This window comes from Quercus robur, chromosome 4 (genome assembly GCF_932294415.1).
Source record: "Quercus robur chromosome 4, dhQueRobu3.1, whole genome shotgun sequence".
In the NCBI taxonomy this organism is placed as follows: Eukaryota; Viridiplantae; Streptophyta; class Magnoliopsida; order Fagales; family Fagaceae; genus Quercus; species Quercus robur.
Window position 1 is genome coordinate 59,397,159 of NC_065537.1, and position 15,901 is coordinate 59,413,059.

Consider the following 15,901-nt stretch of genomic DNA (forward strand, 5'->3'; position numbering starts at 1 on the left):
CTCTCAGCGTCACCGTCGCCGACGCCGGCCCCAACCCACTCACCCTCTCTTTCAGTCACCCACCCACTCACTCTCCCTCATCAGTCAAACGCCTCACTCACCCTCTCAGCAAACCGACACTGTCACTCACCCTCTCCTCCTCTCACTCTCTCAGCGTCACCGTCGCCGACGCCGGCCCCAACCCACTCACCCTCTCAGCCTCACCGACCCAGTCTCAGTCACTCTCTCGCTCACCTATGCGGTATCTGAAAGAAATAGAAGAAAAAAAGGTGAGTCAGTTCGTTTTGTTTGTTTGTTTGTATTTTTTTTTTTTTTTTTTTTTTTGTATAAGAAGCATTCTTCTTCATTCCCAGATTGTTGCTTCAATTCGTTCCCATTTTTCAAGTATGCCATTTCTCACTTAGTTTTTTAGATTCGAATTTTATGTTCTTAAGACAAATTTCGAAGACCCATTTTAGATAACATCAGTGTTTTTTTATTTCTTTTTGTTTGAGTATATTATTGTGATGAAGGAGGACAAAAAAATGGCATGACATGTGGTGTAGCTTTGAAGGGGATGAATTTGGGTATTTGATTGCAGATAACACACATGCTTCAGATTCATCTGAGATATGTGTTAAATCTTGTCTCCTGTAAAATGTATCCAATGGTTATGTATATTTAGTAGATTTTCTGCAATGTCTTATGATAAGTTCACGGATACATTATATGCTGGTTTATATTTTGTATTTTGTGGTTTTGTTAGAGGTTTGTTCAAATAACCTATATAAAAGAAAAAGTTAGATGTAACATCAAATGCATACCTTGTTTCATTATGTATTATTATTGACAATATTTTTTAGGTTGTTTTTGTTTTTGTTTTCAATAATGTCTAGTATGTGCTAATTGCTTATCATTTTTGTGCAGTATGGCTGCTGCAAATGCTGGAGAGATTAACCATGCGCAGCCTGGCCCCATTGACACGTCAGTGTTGACGTTGCAGCCCAACCATCGATCAGAAGCCATTTGGAATGGGCAGGTAAAACACACCACTAAAGATTTCACTTTTTTTTGTGTGTGGTGAATTTTGTTTTTTGAACCTGGACTTTAGTTTGTTTCTAAGTCTTTTCTTTCTATGAATATTACATGTTTATTTAGAAAAAACGAATCATAGGCTGTAAACATGATATATTGTTTTATTGATGGCTAGTGAATTGTAAGTAATAGTTTCTCAGTTTATTAATTTCTAGAAGGGAGTTACTACATGTAAGACCCGACGCTCTAGACCAATCAAACATGAGTTCAAATTAGCAATGATTCCAACTAGACCTTTAATTATTCTGAATCTTAAAAAATACGACTATCTTAGTCCTTCCACCATAGCCACATCAAACATAACGGGAAAAGTTACAAATATTTGATAAGTGCTCCCTGAACTAATTCCTCCAAGTGAACAAGAGATCAACTACCCTTCTTGGTAACACCCATTAAATCCCAAATGCTCTAAATACTAGATCCATAAAGCATATGCAATATCACTAGGGATCAACAAATGATCTACCGTCTCCCCACTACACTGGCACATGTAACACCAACCAGCTAAATAGAAACCTCGCTCGATGAGATTATCACAAGTAAAAAATCTTCCCCCAAAGAGATTAATTAAATTCAGCATTTCTTATTTGTTCAAGCTTTTGGTGCTAGTGATAGTTTATCATGATATAGATACTCTACCAGGCACTTCTTGCCTAGGTTTATATAGCATCAAACCATACAGAGTCTAGCAACAAAATTTTGGGTATTCTACTCTTCTTTGCAATGAGTTTTGAATATTTAGACAAAAAATGCGGCATGTAATAGATACATAAGTTGAGCTTTTTCTGATGAGGTGACTAGTAGGTAGGACTGATATTGGGTCAGTTCGGGTCGGGTTTACTGTGACCCGAAACCCGACCCGACAGAAATCGGGTTTGTCTGTCTGAAACCCGATCCGACCCGGAAAATCGGGTCTGAAATCGGGTCGGTTTTCCGGGTCTCGGGTCGGGTCACGGGTTGGTTTTTTTTTTTTTTTTTTGCTGCTGCTGCTTGTTGTTTTCCATGAGCATTTAGTTACTATATTCTTTTTTGTAATAATAATCTCATTAAAAAAAAAAATCCAATATCAAATCATTTTTAAAAAAAAATTATACTATTTAAAAAATATCCAATATGAAATCATTTAAAAAAAAATTTATGAAAATAAAAGCTAAAATCTCCTTAGCAAGCCACATTTATGACTATTAAATGGATACACACAATAAAAACACAAAACCAACAATATCTTCACTGAACCATCTGAGGTGCAAGTATGATATCTCTTCTTTCCATTCCTTCTCTTATGCAACTCCAAAACACACCAAACAAAAGAAAATAATATAGTCCTCCACATTCCATTCATTTATAACCTATCCACTCTAATTCATTTCATTCTGTTGTGAACTCTCCAAACAGTGTCAGAACTTTGAGAAAGCAAAACAAATGCATACAAACCAACACAAGCACTAAAGAGCCGGAAATGAAAAACTATGGCAAGATATCTAAAGCTTTACATTACAACAAAATGCTTAGTCGTGAAGCAGATTACAGCAATCCATTGCTGGGCAGAATGCTTAGTTGTCAAAAAAAAGTTTCTTTTCAGTAATCCTGCATGTAAGCACTTCTTCAAGCTCCAACATTAAACTTGGCTTCATACACATGGGGTTGCTGCAAAAAAGAAATATTCTTTTAAATTCTGAATGGATGCTATAATTGGTACTAACACCTTTAATCAAAGAAACGACAAAGAAATTGATTAGAGAGGCAAACTAACCTTAATTCTCTTCAAACTGTCATTTGTAGCTCTCTGTTTCTCAAGAGTGAGACACAAAGCTGGCAGTTCCTGCTCAATGAATTAGTAAATTATTAATATTTCAGTATTTAGGTATCTCCAATAAGACATTTAGATTAAGGAAACAACATAGGAGAAACAAGAAGATATCCCAGGAAAAGAAGTCAAAGAAACATACATTTTTCAAATTTATCCTTTCCGTCAATAGCAAACTTTCCTCCTCTCTAAGTTCAGCTAGCGACTGCCCAAAAAGAAGAAAAAAACAAGGGATAGGAATACAACTTTTTATTTTAATCATCACCAAAAGCTAGATAAACAAAGGACCAATGCAAAGTTAAGGCAATTTGTTCAAATAGAATCAACAACATTGGATGATGAATGAGAGAGCTCCTTTAAGTTTGGACAGAGCTTAAAAATAACTTCCACCTGATATTCCAAAAACATATTGCACAAAAAAATGTACAACTAAACAATTAAAAAGACATTTGCACTTGCACTTGCACTTCTACCATATTGCCTGTGTATATTTGTACTATAATTAGCATATCAGAAAGATGCGGACCTATTAGCTTAAAGCTTTACCCAATAAACCAAGTGGTACATGAGAGCATATGGAAATCAACTATTTCTATTTATAACACAGTTGTGTACACGCTAGAGCATTATATAGCTGGGTCAACCTATTTACTCCAACTACTTGTCAAGTCGATATTTCTGATACATAAGCATTTAAGGATGCAAAATGGGTAGTTTAATGTGTATATATGCCCATGACGGATATTTGCTAGCAGTCATTAACATGTGCTAGTTTTACTGCTCAATGCAGACATTTTCACACATGGATAAGAAATAATCGAAATGGGTGGAACAAGAGCATCAAAAGTTGCATCAACATAGCAAACTAACAACACCAAACATCGAAATAGAACATGCAACAAACTTGGTAACAACTCTGCCAACACAGAAAACTACACAAAACAGTGACTGCACCACAGCAGATACAACGTCTTAATCTTTAAAAACAGTTGAAATAACTCCTCAATTAGCTCAAAGAACCCTGTTCTGACAGTTTCCAAGTTTGTTTATTCTTTGGATGAATAAATAAAAGGTATACATATAGTTTCCCCTTTCATAATTTATATGCAAATGTCAATAAATAGAATTTTTAGCTAAAATCAAAACCATTACATGTGAATATATCAGCAAAAAACATGACATACTTAAAGGACATGGGTTCTTTGGTTTAAGAAAATAAAGCAAACAGAACACTTAAAAAGTACACGAATCCAACAGAGAAACAGAGTAAAGCTTTCAAAGATGGGAGTGGTAGAGGTCTTTTACCTTGGCGAAAATGCAAAATAGTGAAACCCCAAAGAGAGGCAGAAGAGCTCTTTAGTTTAAAACCTGAAAAAAAAATCAAAATGGGTCCTTAAAAAAAACGATTCAAGCCAAAACCCACATCACAAAACGCAAGAAAATCAAACCCAAACAGAATATTCACATAGAAAAAAACCCCAAAATCCGAAAGTATTAAAAACCCAACTCTATTAACAAGAAACAGAGATAACAAGAAATAGGTTTAGCTATTTATTCTATGACTTACACAGAGACAAATGGAGCAAATAGCTTGAAATTGGCTTGTAAGGCTTTGAGGAATAAAGAGAGAGATGAGGGAGGCGGAGATTGCATAGAGACCACGTAGGGTTTTTTTTCACAAACACAAAAATCGGGTTCAGACATAGGGTATTTATATGACCCGAAACCGACCCTAACCCGATAATAACCCGAAAATATAACCCGAAACCCGACCCGAATATTCTCAGACCCGCCCAAAACCTATCGGGTCGGGTCGGTTTTTGGGTGGGCCGGGTCAAGTGCTCACTCCTACTAGTAGCATTTGAAGGCTATGATTCATTAAAAAAAATAAAACCATACATTAGTTGAACAATGTCAAATAAATTTACCAAAATGATGAACATATCACAAAATAAACTCATGCATGTTCAACTCTATCATTTAGAAATTGTAATAAAGCCTGTCTGTATACTCTATAACCAACATCCTAAATTGGTTTTCAAATGTGCTTTAAAGGCATGATAATTATTTAAACGAATCCAGCTAGTCTGCCACTAATGGATTGAAAATCCAACTTGAGTGAATCAAAGGACTGGAAAATAATTGGGCAAGAACTTACCTGTTGTATGACAGCATCACGGTAAAACCTATATGAGTGGAGGAGCATCGCAACTCTATCAACTTGCAAGCAGTATATTCTACCATAGCTGTGAACAGTGACAATTATTAAATATTTGACTTTAGGGAACAATTTGAATATATTAGCAGGAGAAATTAAACAGTAAGAACCTAGACAGTGTGTTCAAAAGAACCTACACAGTGACAATATTGATATCTTCAGCAGCTAGGACAGCCTCAGATTTAGCCATTGCCATGTCAAACCTTGGCAAGCGAATAAACCCTGCAGATGAAAGCTAAGAAGAAGAAATAGTAACTATGTTAGACCATGGGAGATGCTCAAAATTTCCACGCAGCTCTTAGTCTTATTTGCATCAAGGAACACCACAAAAGCTGCATTGATATATGTCTCAAGGAGGAAAAGAACTTTCTGTTCTAGACCCGTAGTTAAACCAAACATTATTTCTTTCTTTCATACTATTTATTCTGCCAAAACTAGGTAGACTGGTGAAAACAAATTATGTAGGGTCCCTTACACAGGTCATGGTTTTTAAGCCAAAACTTTCTATACGGCTTTGAGCTCTAGGGCAGGTTCTCCTTTCCCTTGGAAGAGTGTTTGGAAGATGAAGGCCCCAAAAAGGGTTACTTTCTTTGTATGGAAAGCTATCTTTGTATGATATTGGTTTCCAGCTCATTTTATCCTCCCCAAACCCCCTTACTGGAGAGCCATATATGGTATACATGAAGCTCAACACAGCCTGCAATTCCTGAACATGAAACCACCCCCCCCCCCAACAAAAGAAACTAACATCCCAAAAAAGACCCCATTACTGAACTTCATTCAGCCACACTTGCCTCCTTATCTAGGAAAAATCTAAACAATTGAAGAAAGTTGACAGCAAGAGGTGTCTCCCCACAACAACAGTCTTGCCAAAACTTCAACCGCTCGACCCATCACCAATATCATGCAGAATATAATGAGAATATAAGAGTATATAAGTGTTCAAGATTAAAACTAAAAAAAATAAAAGATAAGTATATCTCTCGTGACCCACAATTTAAAAAAAAAAATGATACGACAGGGACACGGGTGCAGAAGTGTCCCAAACGTACACGGCATCCCAAATGAAGTGTCCCTAATTCTTAGAAGACAACAACACTTTCATAATTTGAAACTAGAACCATAGTCATAGTTGCACCTTTTGTTTTGCCTTTACTTAAGATAAAGCTATTGGTTTCAACATGCGTTTACAAATAACTGAAATTCTAGAGGGTCTTCAACTAATGACTTCACCAATCACCATATCCAAAAATTTTCCTTTTTTCCCTTTTTTCTTTCCATCCTTTTTATTATCTATGTACCTGTTTTTATACAGTCACATACTTCAATAGTTCTTGACATATGTATTGAATACGACATGGTCAATTATAAGCCAAGTTTGATAACCCAAAAGACAAAATAGAGAACAAAGAAAAAAATATTATTGTTTCACAACAATAGTACATAAAGGCTATTCAATCACAAAAAAAACACATGTACACGATAGAAGAACCAAAAGCTGAAGCTAGAGAGATAGATAAACATCAAATGCAGCAAAAAATGGGGGTTTAAGAGTGATGGGGTTGGTGGGTTAGGAGTTAAGGCTTACCTTAGTGCACTTGCCTTGCGTGTAGTACAAACACATGGGCTTCCAACGATTCTTACTTACAAACATGTATATATATTAAAACTGTGCAGAAGTACAAGTGCAGCACTTCAAATCCTTTCTTTACTCTCTAAGGTACTTCTGCATGCATCTATAATATGGTCAATTTCCAAAATTGCACATACATAATCGGGTTTGTGTCTACATTTTAACACTATCTCTTCCTCACTAAATTTTCGTTTTAAATCACAAGATAGAGAAGGGATTAATTCCCTCCCCCTGTGATTTGTTTCTAAGTCTTTTCTTTCTATGAATATTACATGTTTATTTAGAAAAAACGAATGTTTAACATTGATGCCAATAAGAGATTTTATGACCTAAATATTTTTAAAGTGTAATTTTCTTAGTTAGCATCAAGTCATTAACTAGCTTTTAGAAATTAATAATAAGTTGTATGTTTATAAGTTGTATGTTATTCCATGGTTATGTTAATCCATGGTGGGTGTTATAAATTAATTGGGTGTTATTAAATTTCCTCAAAACCACAAACCGACATGTCATCATCAGTCATAGAAGGATAAGGCCAGCGAACTAATTCCAAACAATCTCTATATAGACTTCAAACTTAAAATACATATATTTAACCATTGATCACAACAAAAACAAGATAAGTAGCGTCAACATTCATTTCAACCACATATGTTCATCAAACTCAAAACCCACAACCCGTTAAACAAGGCAAAATACCACTTAATTCATTATAACCAAAAACAAAAACCAGAATCTTCCAAACCTCAATATGCATTGTACCATGGATCAAACTTCATCAAAACAACAACCCCCCCACTTAATACAAAACACAACCATCTCAAACTTAAAACCATAAATACAAAAAAGAAAAGTTGACAATAGTTAAAACAAAACCACCATGATCAAAACCAAACACCAAAAACCATAAAACATATTCCTTAAAACAAAACTATAATCAGATCTCCGTACACCTCAAAGGGTGCACGAAAACTCAGTCCTACCTTCAATGTTGTTTGCGGATTGATTACGCATAGCATTCTTCTGAACCTGCCGGTTATCTAGCATCGGTAGCTCAGAAGTTGTATGAACCCCACTTTCCAGACTTCTTTTCCAATCAAACCCAGAAAAAATCTTCAATCTTTCGCATAAATCAGACCCTCAAATCACTCAGATAAAAGAAAACCCAAAAAACAAAAAATGAACTCACATAAAGGTTGTGAATTTAAGAGTATATTGGTGACCAAACGCTGTGAAATTAGTTCGGAATAAAACATACCCAATTCAGGTATAAGTAGTTGAAAATTATATGAGTAGTGTAAAAAAAAAAAAAAAAAAAAAGCACAGAGAATCACAGTGAAGAATCAATGTGAGAAATGTGAGAACTATATTCCAATTCTCTTGTATTTTCTATTTTTCCTTTTCCTTTTACAGTTTGGAAATTTCTTGGATCTTTGAATGTGAAACCCGTAAAACCAAAATTGAAAAAATATAAATATTTTTTTTTAATATATTAAAGTAAGTTTGCGCTCGTGTACGAATAATAAATTTCATTTGTGTTATCAAAAAATACATAAATAAATTTCATTTGTGGTGGCGAAATTACTATTTTGCCCACATCATAGTCCTGCTGGTTTGTAAACGTGGTCATTATGTCTTTAATCGACCTCTTAATTTATTGTAGTAATTTTTCATTTTGTCCATTAAGGTTTTAAACTTATCATAAACTGTCCTTTCCACTATTCATTTTCATAATTACATTCTTTTGGCCAATAATGAAACAGGGAAAAAAAAAATTAAAACTGTTAATAAATTATATATTTTACCATCTCTTCTAATTTCAATTTTTAAAATTTTTTTGCCAAACCATTTTCTAATACTCACTCTCTTAATCTAAGTGAAACTTTCTTTATTTTGAGTTTTCTCTCTATATTATTTCTATTTAGTTGCTGCCAAATTAATTTATAAACAAATCATAAGAGAAATGCAGCTTTAATTAATAAACTTTTGCCTTTTCTTGCTCTATTATTATCCAGATTATAAATTTAATAATGGAGATAGACATATACTTCAAATTGAAATGATTTTATATTTTTGAAACTTTAATTGATAAAATAAAATTATGGGATTTAATATAACATATTGTATTAATTTTAGACCTTTTTATGTAATTCTATTTTGCTTTTCTTTTCTTTTTTTTTTTTGTTCGTAGTATATCAATTAAAAGCAAAAAAGAATATGGTGAAAATTCTTTAGCTTTATCTTCGTTTTGAGGTTGGGTGGAATGTTTCATGCTTGGATGATTGCTTTTATTGGGTTACTTTATTTTTGTTACATAATTCAAACCAATATGCATAAGTTTAGAGTTGTAACTCAACTAGTTGGTATTTTTTGGTCTTTTAATTCTAGATATCCAGAATTCAAATCCCTCATCTCAACTATTAAATTATAAAATTATTTCAATTTTCAAGTATAAAAATGGTAGTTTATAAATATGATAAAATGAATATATATATATATATATATATATATATATTAATTTATTGACCATACTTGGGAGATAACTTCTTTCAATCTCTACTACCAATAAAATAAAAACTTTTTTCACTCTTTAAATTATTCTCTCCTAATGTAAGTGATCTTAAAGTTTTTAATTTTTGTTAGTAATAAGTTGTTCCCAAACAAACACTTAGAGTTTGTTTGAGAACAACTTATTTAACTAAAACTGAAATTTTTTTTACTGAACGTACTATAGATAAAACTAACAATTAGCTGAAATAATACAATGAGACCCATAAATAATACCAAAATATGCAATGGGACTCCGAAATAGTAGTAAAAAATAAGTTGAATAGAATAAAAAAATTGCTTTTTTCAATCAATGTCAAACACAACCTTAATATTCAAATCCACGATAATTGATAAAAGATTAAACCTATTAAATCAACTAATAAAATATTTTTCATTAAAAACACTAATCAAATATTTTAAAATGAAGAGCATGCACACAAAGTCTGGTTTTTTTATTTTTTTGGAGAAAAAGTTTTCATGTGTTGACTTTAATGAATTGCAAAAAAGCACGTCAATATTTGGCCGTTGATTTTGTTTTAATATATAGTTGGATGCTTCTACCGTTCATTTTGTTTTAATATATATTTGGATGCTTCTACAGTTACTTTTGTTGGCTTGGATATATTTGTAAGTCACTTCATAGCAATATTATTATAAAATTATTTAAATAGCAAATTAGCAATCATTAGACACAAAAATAAATAAATAAAAATTATATAGTTTTATATATTCGGATTTTTTTTTTTTAAGGTTTGAGGTATGATTCTTTTTTTTATATATATATATAGAAAAAAGGTATTACTCTAAAGGTCACCCTTTTCTTTTGTATTGGTCTTGGGAAAGGTCACGCCATAGAAGTAATTATAGTATTTTTATATGGTGGATTCTTTGACAAACGTTAAGTCTCTTTGGATACTAGGACAATTTTTGGGTATCTCTTTAATTTCTTCAAACAGAGATTTATAGAGACAAAGGGAAAAAACCCCCCCACGAAACCTCATTTCCTTTTAAGTATCCAATGTCTCCTTTATACCTCACCTTAGTCACCTTTCATCCCTTTTGAGGTGACCCCCTTTTGTAAATGAATCATGGTGGAATATAATCCAGTTTTGATATACTGTTTTTTTACTCATTATTATTATTTAATAGTCTGCTTTGAATTGGATATATTATGATTTAACAGGTGGATTCCCTAATTAAAACAAATTAATCATGTTCATCTTTATATATTTGTACTAGATACATATATTTGTCATCATACCAAATAGTTGATTGAAAAAAAAGTTGATAAAGTAATGATTCTCATAAACATTGACGTTATTAGTTTAAACGGCCATTAAGCTTTATTAGCAAGAAAAGAAATATATTGGATGTATGATAATATACATTGGTCAAAAAGTGTCTTGAGTTGGATTAGGCATTTGTGAGACAGCTAATACTATATGAAACTTTTGCAACATGGTTTTTATCACTGCCAATAACTACTAGTGACGCAAATTTCAAGTAAGGTCCATATATTGATTGAAGGAAAAATGGGGTGGTAAAGATTGATCCTGGTAATTCTCAAAAAAAAAAAAAAAAAAAAGATTGATCCTGGTAAAGGTTGGAAATATTAGGTCTAGCAGCTGAAAATTTTGAATTGGGCAAGTTATCAAAATTCTGCCATTTTGTGAATTATAGTGTCTTTTATGAACAAGGAGACGTGTTTGTTTGATTGATTTATTTATTTTCAACTTATTTCGTTTATATATATAACTTTTTGCATTGCCTTACATCAAATATTTTTTTTAAATAAAATAATCTAAATAAAAAAATCATATCAAACAAATAAATAAGTGATTAAATTGCATTGTCTATTATGTTAGTTGTGATTCTTTATAGTCACAAGGATATAAGTATATTGTCAAGAGTCTTGTAATTTGGAAATTAATTGACATCTCCTAGCGTTTTCAATAGAAACATTTAAGGTTTAAACGAAGATACAAGTACTTTGAATGCCCTTAAGGAAGAAAAAAACCATAATCTTTTTATTGTATAAACAAAAGGACAATTGTTTAAATATATAGTTGTATTGATCAATAAACTACACAATTGAATTTAATTCTTATTGATTTTTTTTTTTTTGTAATTCATTGATACATGATTGAATTTAATTAAAAATCCGAAATTACAACCTCTAACACCCAAGTTTTGCAATTGTGCTTAAAGTACTTCAAGGCCTCAATCAGTTCTTCATCGAATGCCATACTATTTATGTGTAGAAAAGTGGGTATGTTCGGGAAACTAGACCCTATACTTTGTGCTTGAAGTACTTCAAGCAGTTCTACATCAAATGCAGTCCTATATTATGTGTAGTATAGGGGTATGTTGTGGGAATTAGACCCTATAGTATACTATGTATGGCAGTATGGGACAAAGGTGGCCGGGCGGTCACCTACTCCTACTTGCTTCCCAACAAGATTAGAGAATGTTGAGACTGGGTTGTTGTTATATTATGTTTACTATCTATAAATATAAATATATATTTTCACTCCAACAGTTAACACCCATGAATTTTCTTCCTACCATTTGTCTACTTTATGCCTTTGGTTGAGTGAAAATGAACGAAATTGGAAAATAGGCCTAATTTCCCAACTATCTAGTTAATAGGTCCGGTTTTGAAAGAAATTGGGTTAGTAACATCTCGAGTTTCTGACAGTCGATTTTGGGTTACTCTAAAGTATCATTTCAATTTTCAAAGTTAAAAATAATAAACAACTTCTATTGCACTCAACTTGCTGTCATATGTTAATCCATGGTTTTCTTATGTGCAGGATCCAGGGTCCCTTAAATGTCGTGCCCGTAGTGAAGAGTTCTCGAATCGAGAGCCAATGGTGGATGATCGAGTGATTGACATCATTAAGGCACTTGGTTTGGAGGGACTTCTCAGGACTCTGGGTAGAGAGATTGATCATGGCCTGATAACGGCCTTAGTGGAGCGATGGCGGCCCGAGACTCACACATTCCACATGCCGCATGGTGAGGTCACCATCACATTGCAGGATGTGGAGGTTCTTCTTGGACTTCCTGTTGATGGTGACGCTATAACAGGGAGCACACAAAAAATATGGGAGACTGTGTGCGATGAGTACCTTGGCTTTCGACCTGCCAATGAAGACCATCTGGAATGTAGTGGCCAGAGGATTCTCATCAAACGGCTTTTGGAGCAAGTTGCCAATCCACTGCCGCCTAATGCTGAAGACGATGAAGTGCATAGGTACGCACGATGCTACATCCTAGCACTATTGGGGGACACAATCTTCATGGACAAATCCGGTGATAGGGTGCATCTAATGTGGGTGCAGCAGTTGGAAGACCTTCGCAACCCACGAAGGTATAGTTGGGGAAGTGCTTGCCTTGCATGGCTGTACCGACAGTTATGCAGGGCAAGCGATAAGAGAGCCAGTCAGATTGGTGGGTGTTTATTGTTGGTCCAGTATTGGGCGTGGGCCAGATTCCCCTTTTTGTGCCCGGCAGTTGAGCGTGGCCCACCAGTGGGTGCTTATGGTCCTCCAATGCGTGGTCCACTGTCCCTTAAGTAAGTCTGTACCTTAGTAACTTCATTTACAATATGTGATCATTACCTAAGCTTACAATCATGTAACTTAAAATATAAATTTTCATTTTTATTTAAAAGGGTATGTGAAAACATTTATGTCAACATTTAAAAATGTTAAACAGAGTTTCAATATATATGATTACGTTAATATACTCTAATTTTTTGTCATTGTCATGTGGCTTGTATGTGCTTTGTTTGGCTTAAGGACTTTTTTTATTCTAGTGATATTATTAATTGAGTAAATTTCTATAAGATTCTATTAGTAGTTATATCTGATTACATTATAGTTTTAATCATAATATTATCTTACTTGGGAAGTTGTAGATATTGATCCCCTGTTCTTGATTGTAGGTGGGTGTGGGTCCCAAACAAGAAAAATAGGCCCGCCCAGGTCTTTAGGGACAGGTATCGGGAGCAAATAGCTTTAATGTTGCCAAACCAGGTATGAAAATGCTTTGTTCAACATGTTCAACAAGAAGATATATATTTGCTGAACTTTGAAATAGAAAGATAGTTGCCTAATGTGTTGCATATTTGTTTTTGGGCTGTTGTAGGTGGTGTGGCAACCGTATGAAGATGAATACGAGAACCTTCCGCCGTGGTGCGTTGCAGGGAGGGCAGTGTAGACGGCAATGGTGCCGCTTGTATGTTTCCATCTAGTAGAGAAACATACACCGGATCGTGTCGTTCGGCAATTTGGGATGATCCAAGAAATTCCCCGCCATGTTAACACGGACCCGGTGCTTCATGCCATTGATTTGAGGGGGAAGATGGGTGTTGATTGGATGCGGAGACATGCTATGCATCTCACGGAGTGGGGTCATCGCCTTCAACATCGTTGTGAAGCAGTGCTTGGTGATATGCCTCTACAGCACGAGTACTTCGATTGGTTCACAAGGATAACTCGAAGGTTTATCGATATCCCCGGTGCTAGATTCATTGTAATGGTAACTTCTCCACGTGTTCTACATTTTACCGTACTTGTTACTTAGTTTACCACTGTTTAGAGAACTCTTCTTATGTGGTCCAATGTTTGCTTAGCATCAAACCTCCCTTTTAAATTGTTGTCTGCGTAAGATTGCTTATAGACAAACAATAATCTTTCTTTCTGTGGTTCATAGTTTACACTATGCTCATGCTTAACCTCTTGTTTCATCTCTAATTAATTCTGTTGTTAATCTTAGATTAGATTACAAGGTTGAAAGCTCCCAATATACTCAACATAACTTCTGTACTAAATCATTGAAAATCAGTTTACTTGAACCTATCATGGGTTTATATTTTTAGAAGAATTTCGAAATTCTCAAAAAAATTGTGTTTAGATGAGGAATTTTGAGGTGAAATTTTACTCAAAGTTGTAACTTGATAGTTCCCAATATTGGTTTCCTTTGCTTGTGTTAACAAGAAAGGTAATCCCAAAATCCTGCAGAATTTTGAACTTGGAATCAAGTATCCAAATCCCAAGTTCAAATTCCGTAGGGAATGTGTCATTTGATGATCATATGGTAACATAATGTTAGCAGTGGTGATGATTGTGGTGGTCGTAGTGGTAATGCCGATGAGTGCTAGTTGTGGCAGTGGTGATGGCTGTGACACTGCCAAGTGATGGTAGTGGTACTAGCAATGGCAGTGGCAACAACTGTTAGGGACTGTATTGCTATTGTATTATAATAAGAAGAAGGGAAATCAATTAGTGACAATTAGTGGCAGTTATTGGTAGCTGTGAGTTGGGTGTGAGAGTTGGCTAGTGGTTACTGTATCAATCAGTTAGAGTAGGGGATTAGGGAATTACTGATTTATTATTTATAGTCTCCAAATTTTAATACATGATTTAATTCAGACTCAATCTAATTGTGCAACTAGCTCATTGGCTCTAAAATAATTTATTGATAAGTACAGATTTCATTTAGAAAGGCTTGGGGGGCTGGAGTCAAGGGAATACCATTGATAGAACTAGAGTGGTTTTATATTAAGCATAATTTTTTTTTTCTTCTCATTTACATACATCATCAAAAAAATATGAGTACAAAATCAAAGTTGTGCTGGGCTTAACAGAATTCTAAGAATTTCAGTAGGGACAATTTGATTTGAAGTTAAGCTAGGTTGTCATGCACTATTATTGATGATTGCAGGTCTTTGTCATATATTTCACTGAGTGACACAGGTTCATGTTGTTCAAGAGACGAGAAAGAATTGTTGGCAAAGATAGTGTACTAGATCTTGTTTTCTGGTTTTATCATGAATGTACATTGAATAAAATGTTATGGATTATGAATCTTGCCTATGATGTGTTAGAACTATTTATCTACATAGTGTTAGTCATTTCTAATAGGGAACCATGAAATAATATTTCATCTCTTTAGATAACTTTGATATGATCAAGCAAGGATAAAATGCGTTGATATCCTGAGGAACTTTATTCTAGTTGCACAAACACCCCTAAACTAACTTTTTCAATCCCTTTTTTCTGTATAAGAAATATCATAATTTATTCATAGAAACTATTCTTATTACATCCGTATCCACCACCTGCCACACAAAGGCAGGGGTCTCATCCAACTACACCCTCACTCTTTCATTTTCGTAGAAAATGTAACTAACCTTAAAGCAACTACATTACAACCTTTCTGTACATAGCTCAATCTCCATGTCCTAAAGAAATCAAGAAGTTAACTAACCTTCACCTTGCGGCCTATATTAATCTATTGATTGCCTTTCTTCATTTTGATATTGCATTATTAATATACTTGGTTTTTCTATGTGCAGATTGAAGGATATGTCCGTATGATGCGTCGTCACCCAGTGGGCACGGAGGCCCACAATGACATTATTAATGTGCTGGAGGCAGTGCATGAGATTGGCCGTGTACGACCTCGGGAACCTGAGGCCCCGAACGAACCGGCAGCTACTCCTGCGGCAGCGCCTACTCAGAGGCCAAGCACTACTGAGAGCCCAAGCACGAGCACAGCTCCTACCGGACGTTGCTCTCGTCCGCCTGTTGCTACCCCTCAGGTTCTCCCT

General features: G+C 34.4%; 1 protein-coding gene and 1 long non-coding RNA gene across 2 annotated transcripts; one reads left to right on the forward strand and one right to left on the reverse strand.

Annotated features, from left to right (window-relative positions):
* The first annotated feature begins 534 nt into the window (after nucleotides 1-534).
* On the forward strand, nucleotides 535-13,506 carry LOC126722278 (serine/threonine-protein phosphatase 7 long form homolog). The gene is made up of 5 exons (XM_050425437.1): nucleotides 535-632; nucleotides 907-1,018; nucleotides 12,096-12,859; nucleotides 13,232-13,322; nucleotides 13,435-13,506. Exons 1-5 carry the CDS (start codon nucleotides 535-537, stop codon nucleotides 13,504-13,506), a joined length of 1,137 nt encoding a protein of 378 aa, XP_050281394.1.
* LOC126723163 (uncharacterized) lies at nucleotides 2,235-4,546 on the reverse strand. Its single transcript, XR_007654180.1, has 5 exons — nucleotides 4,449-4,546; nucleotides 4,187-4,249; nucleotides 3,024-3,086; nucleotides 2,828-2,896; nucleotides 2,235-2,721 (listed from the first exon to the last, which is right to left on the reverse strand). It is a non-coding gene; the product is annotated as an uncharacterized LOC126723163 (long non-coding RNA).
* Nucleotides 13,507-15,901: the final 2,395 nt, after the last annotated feature.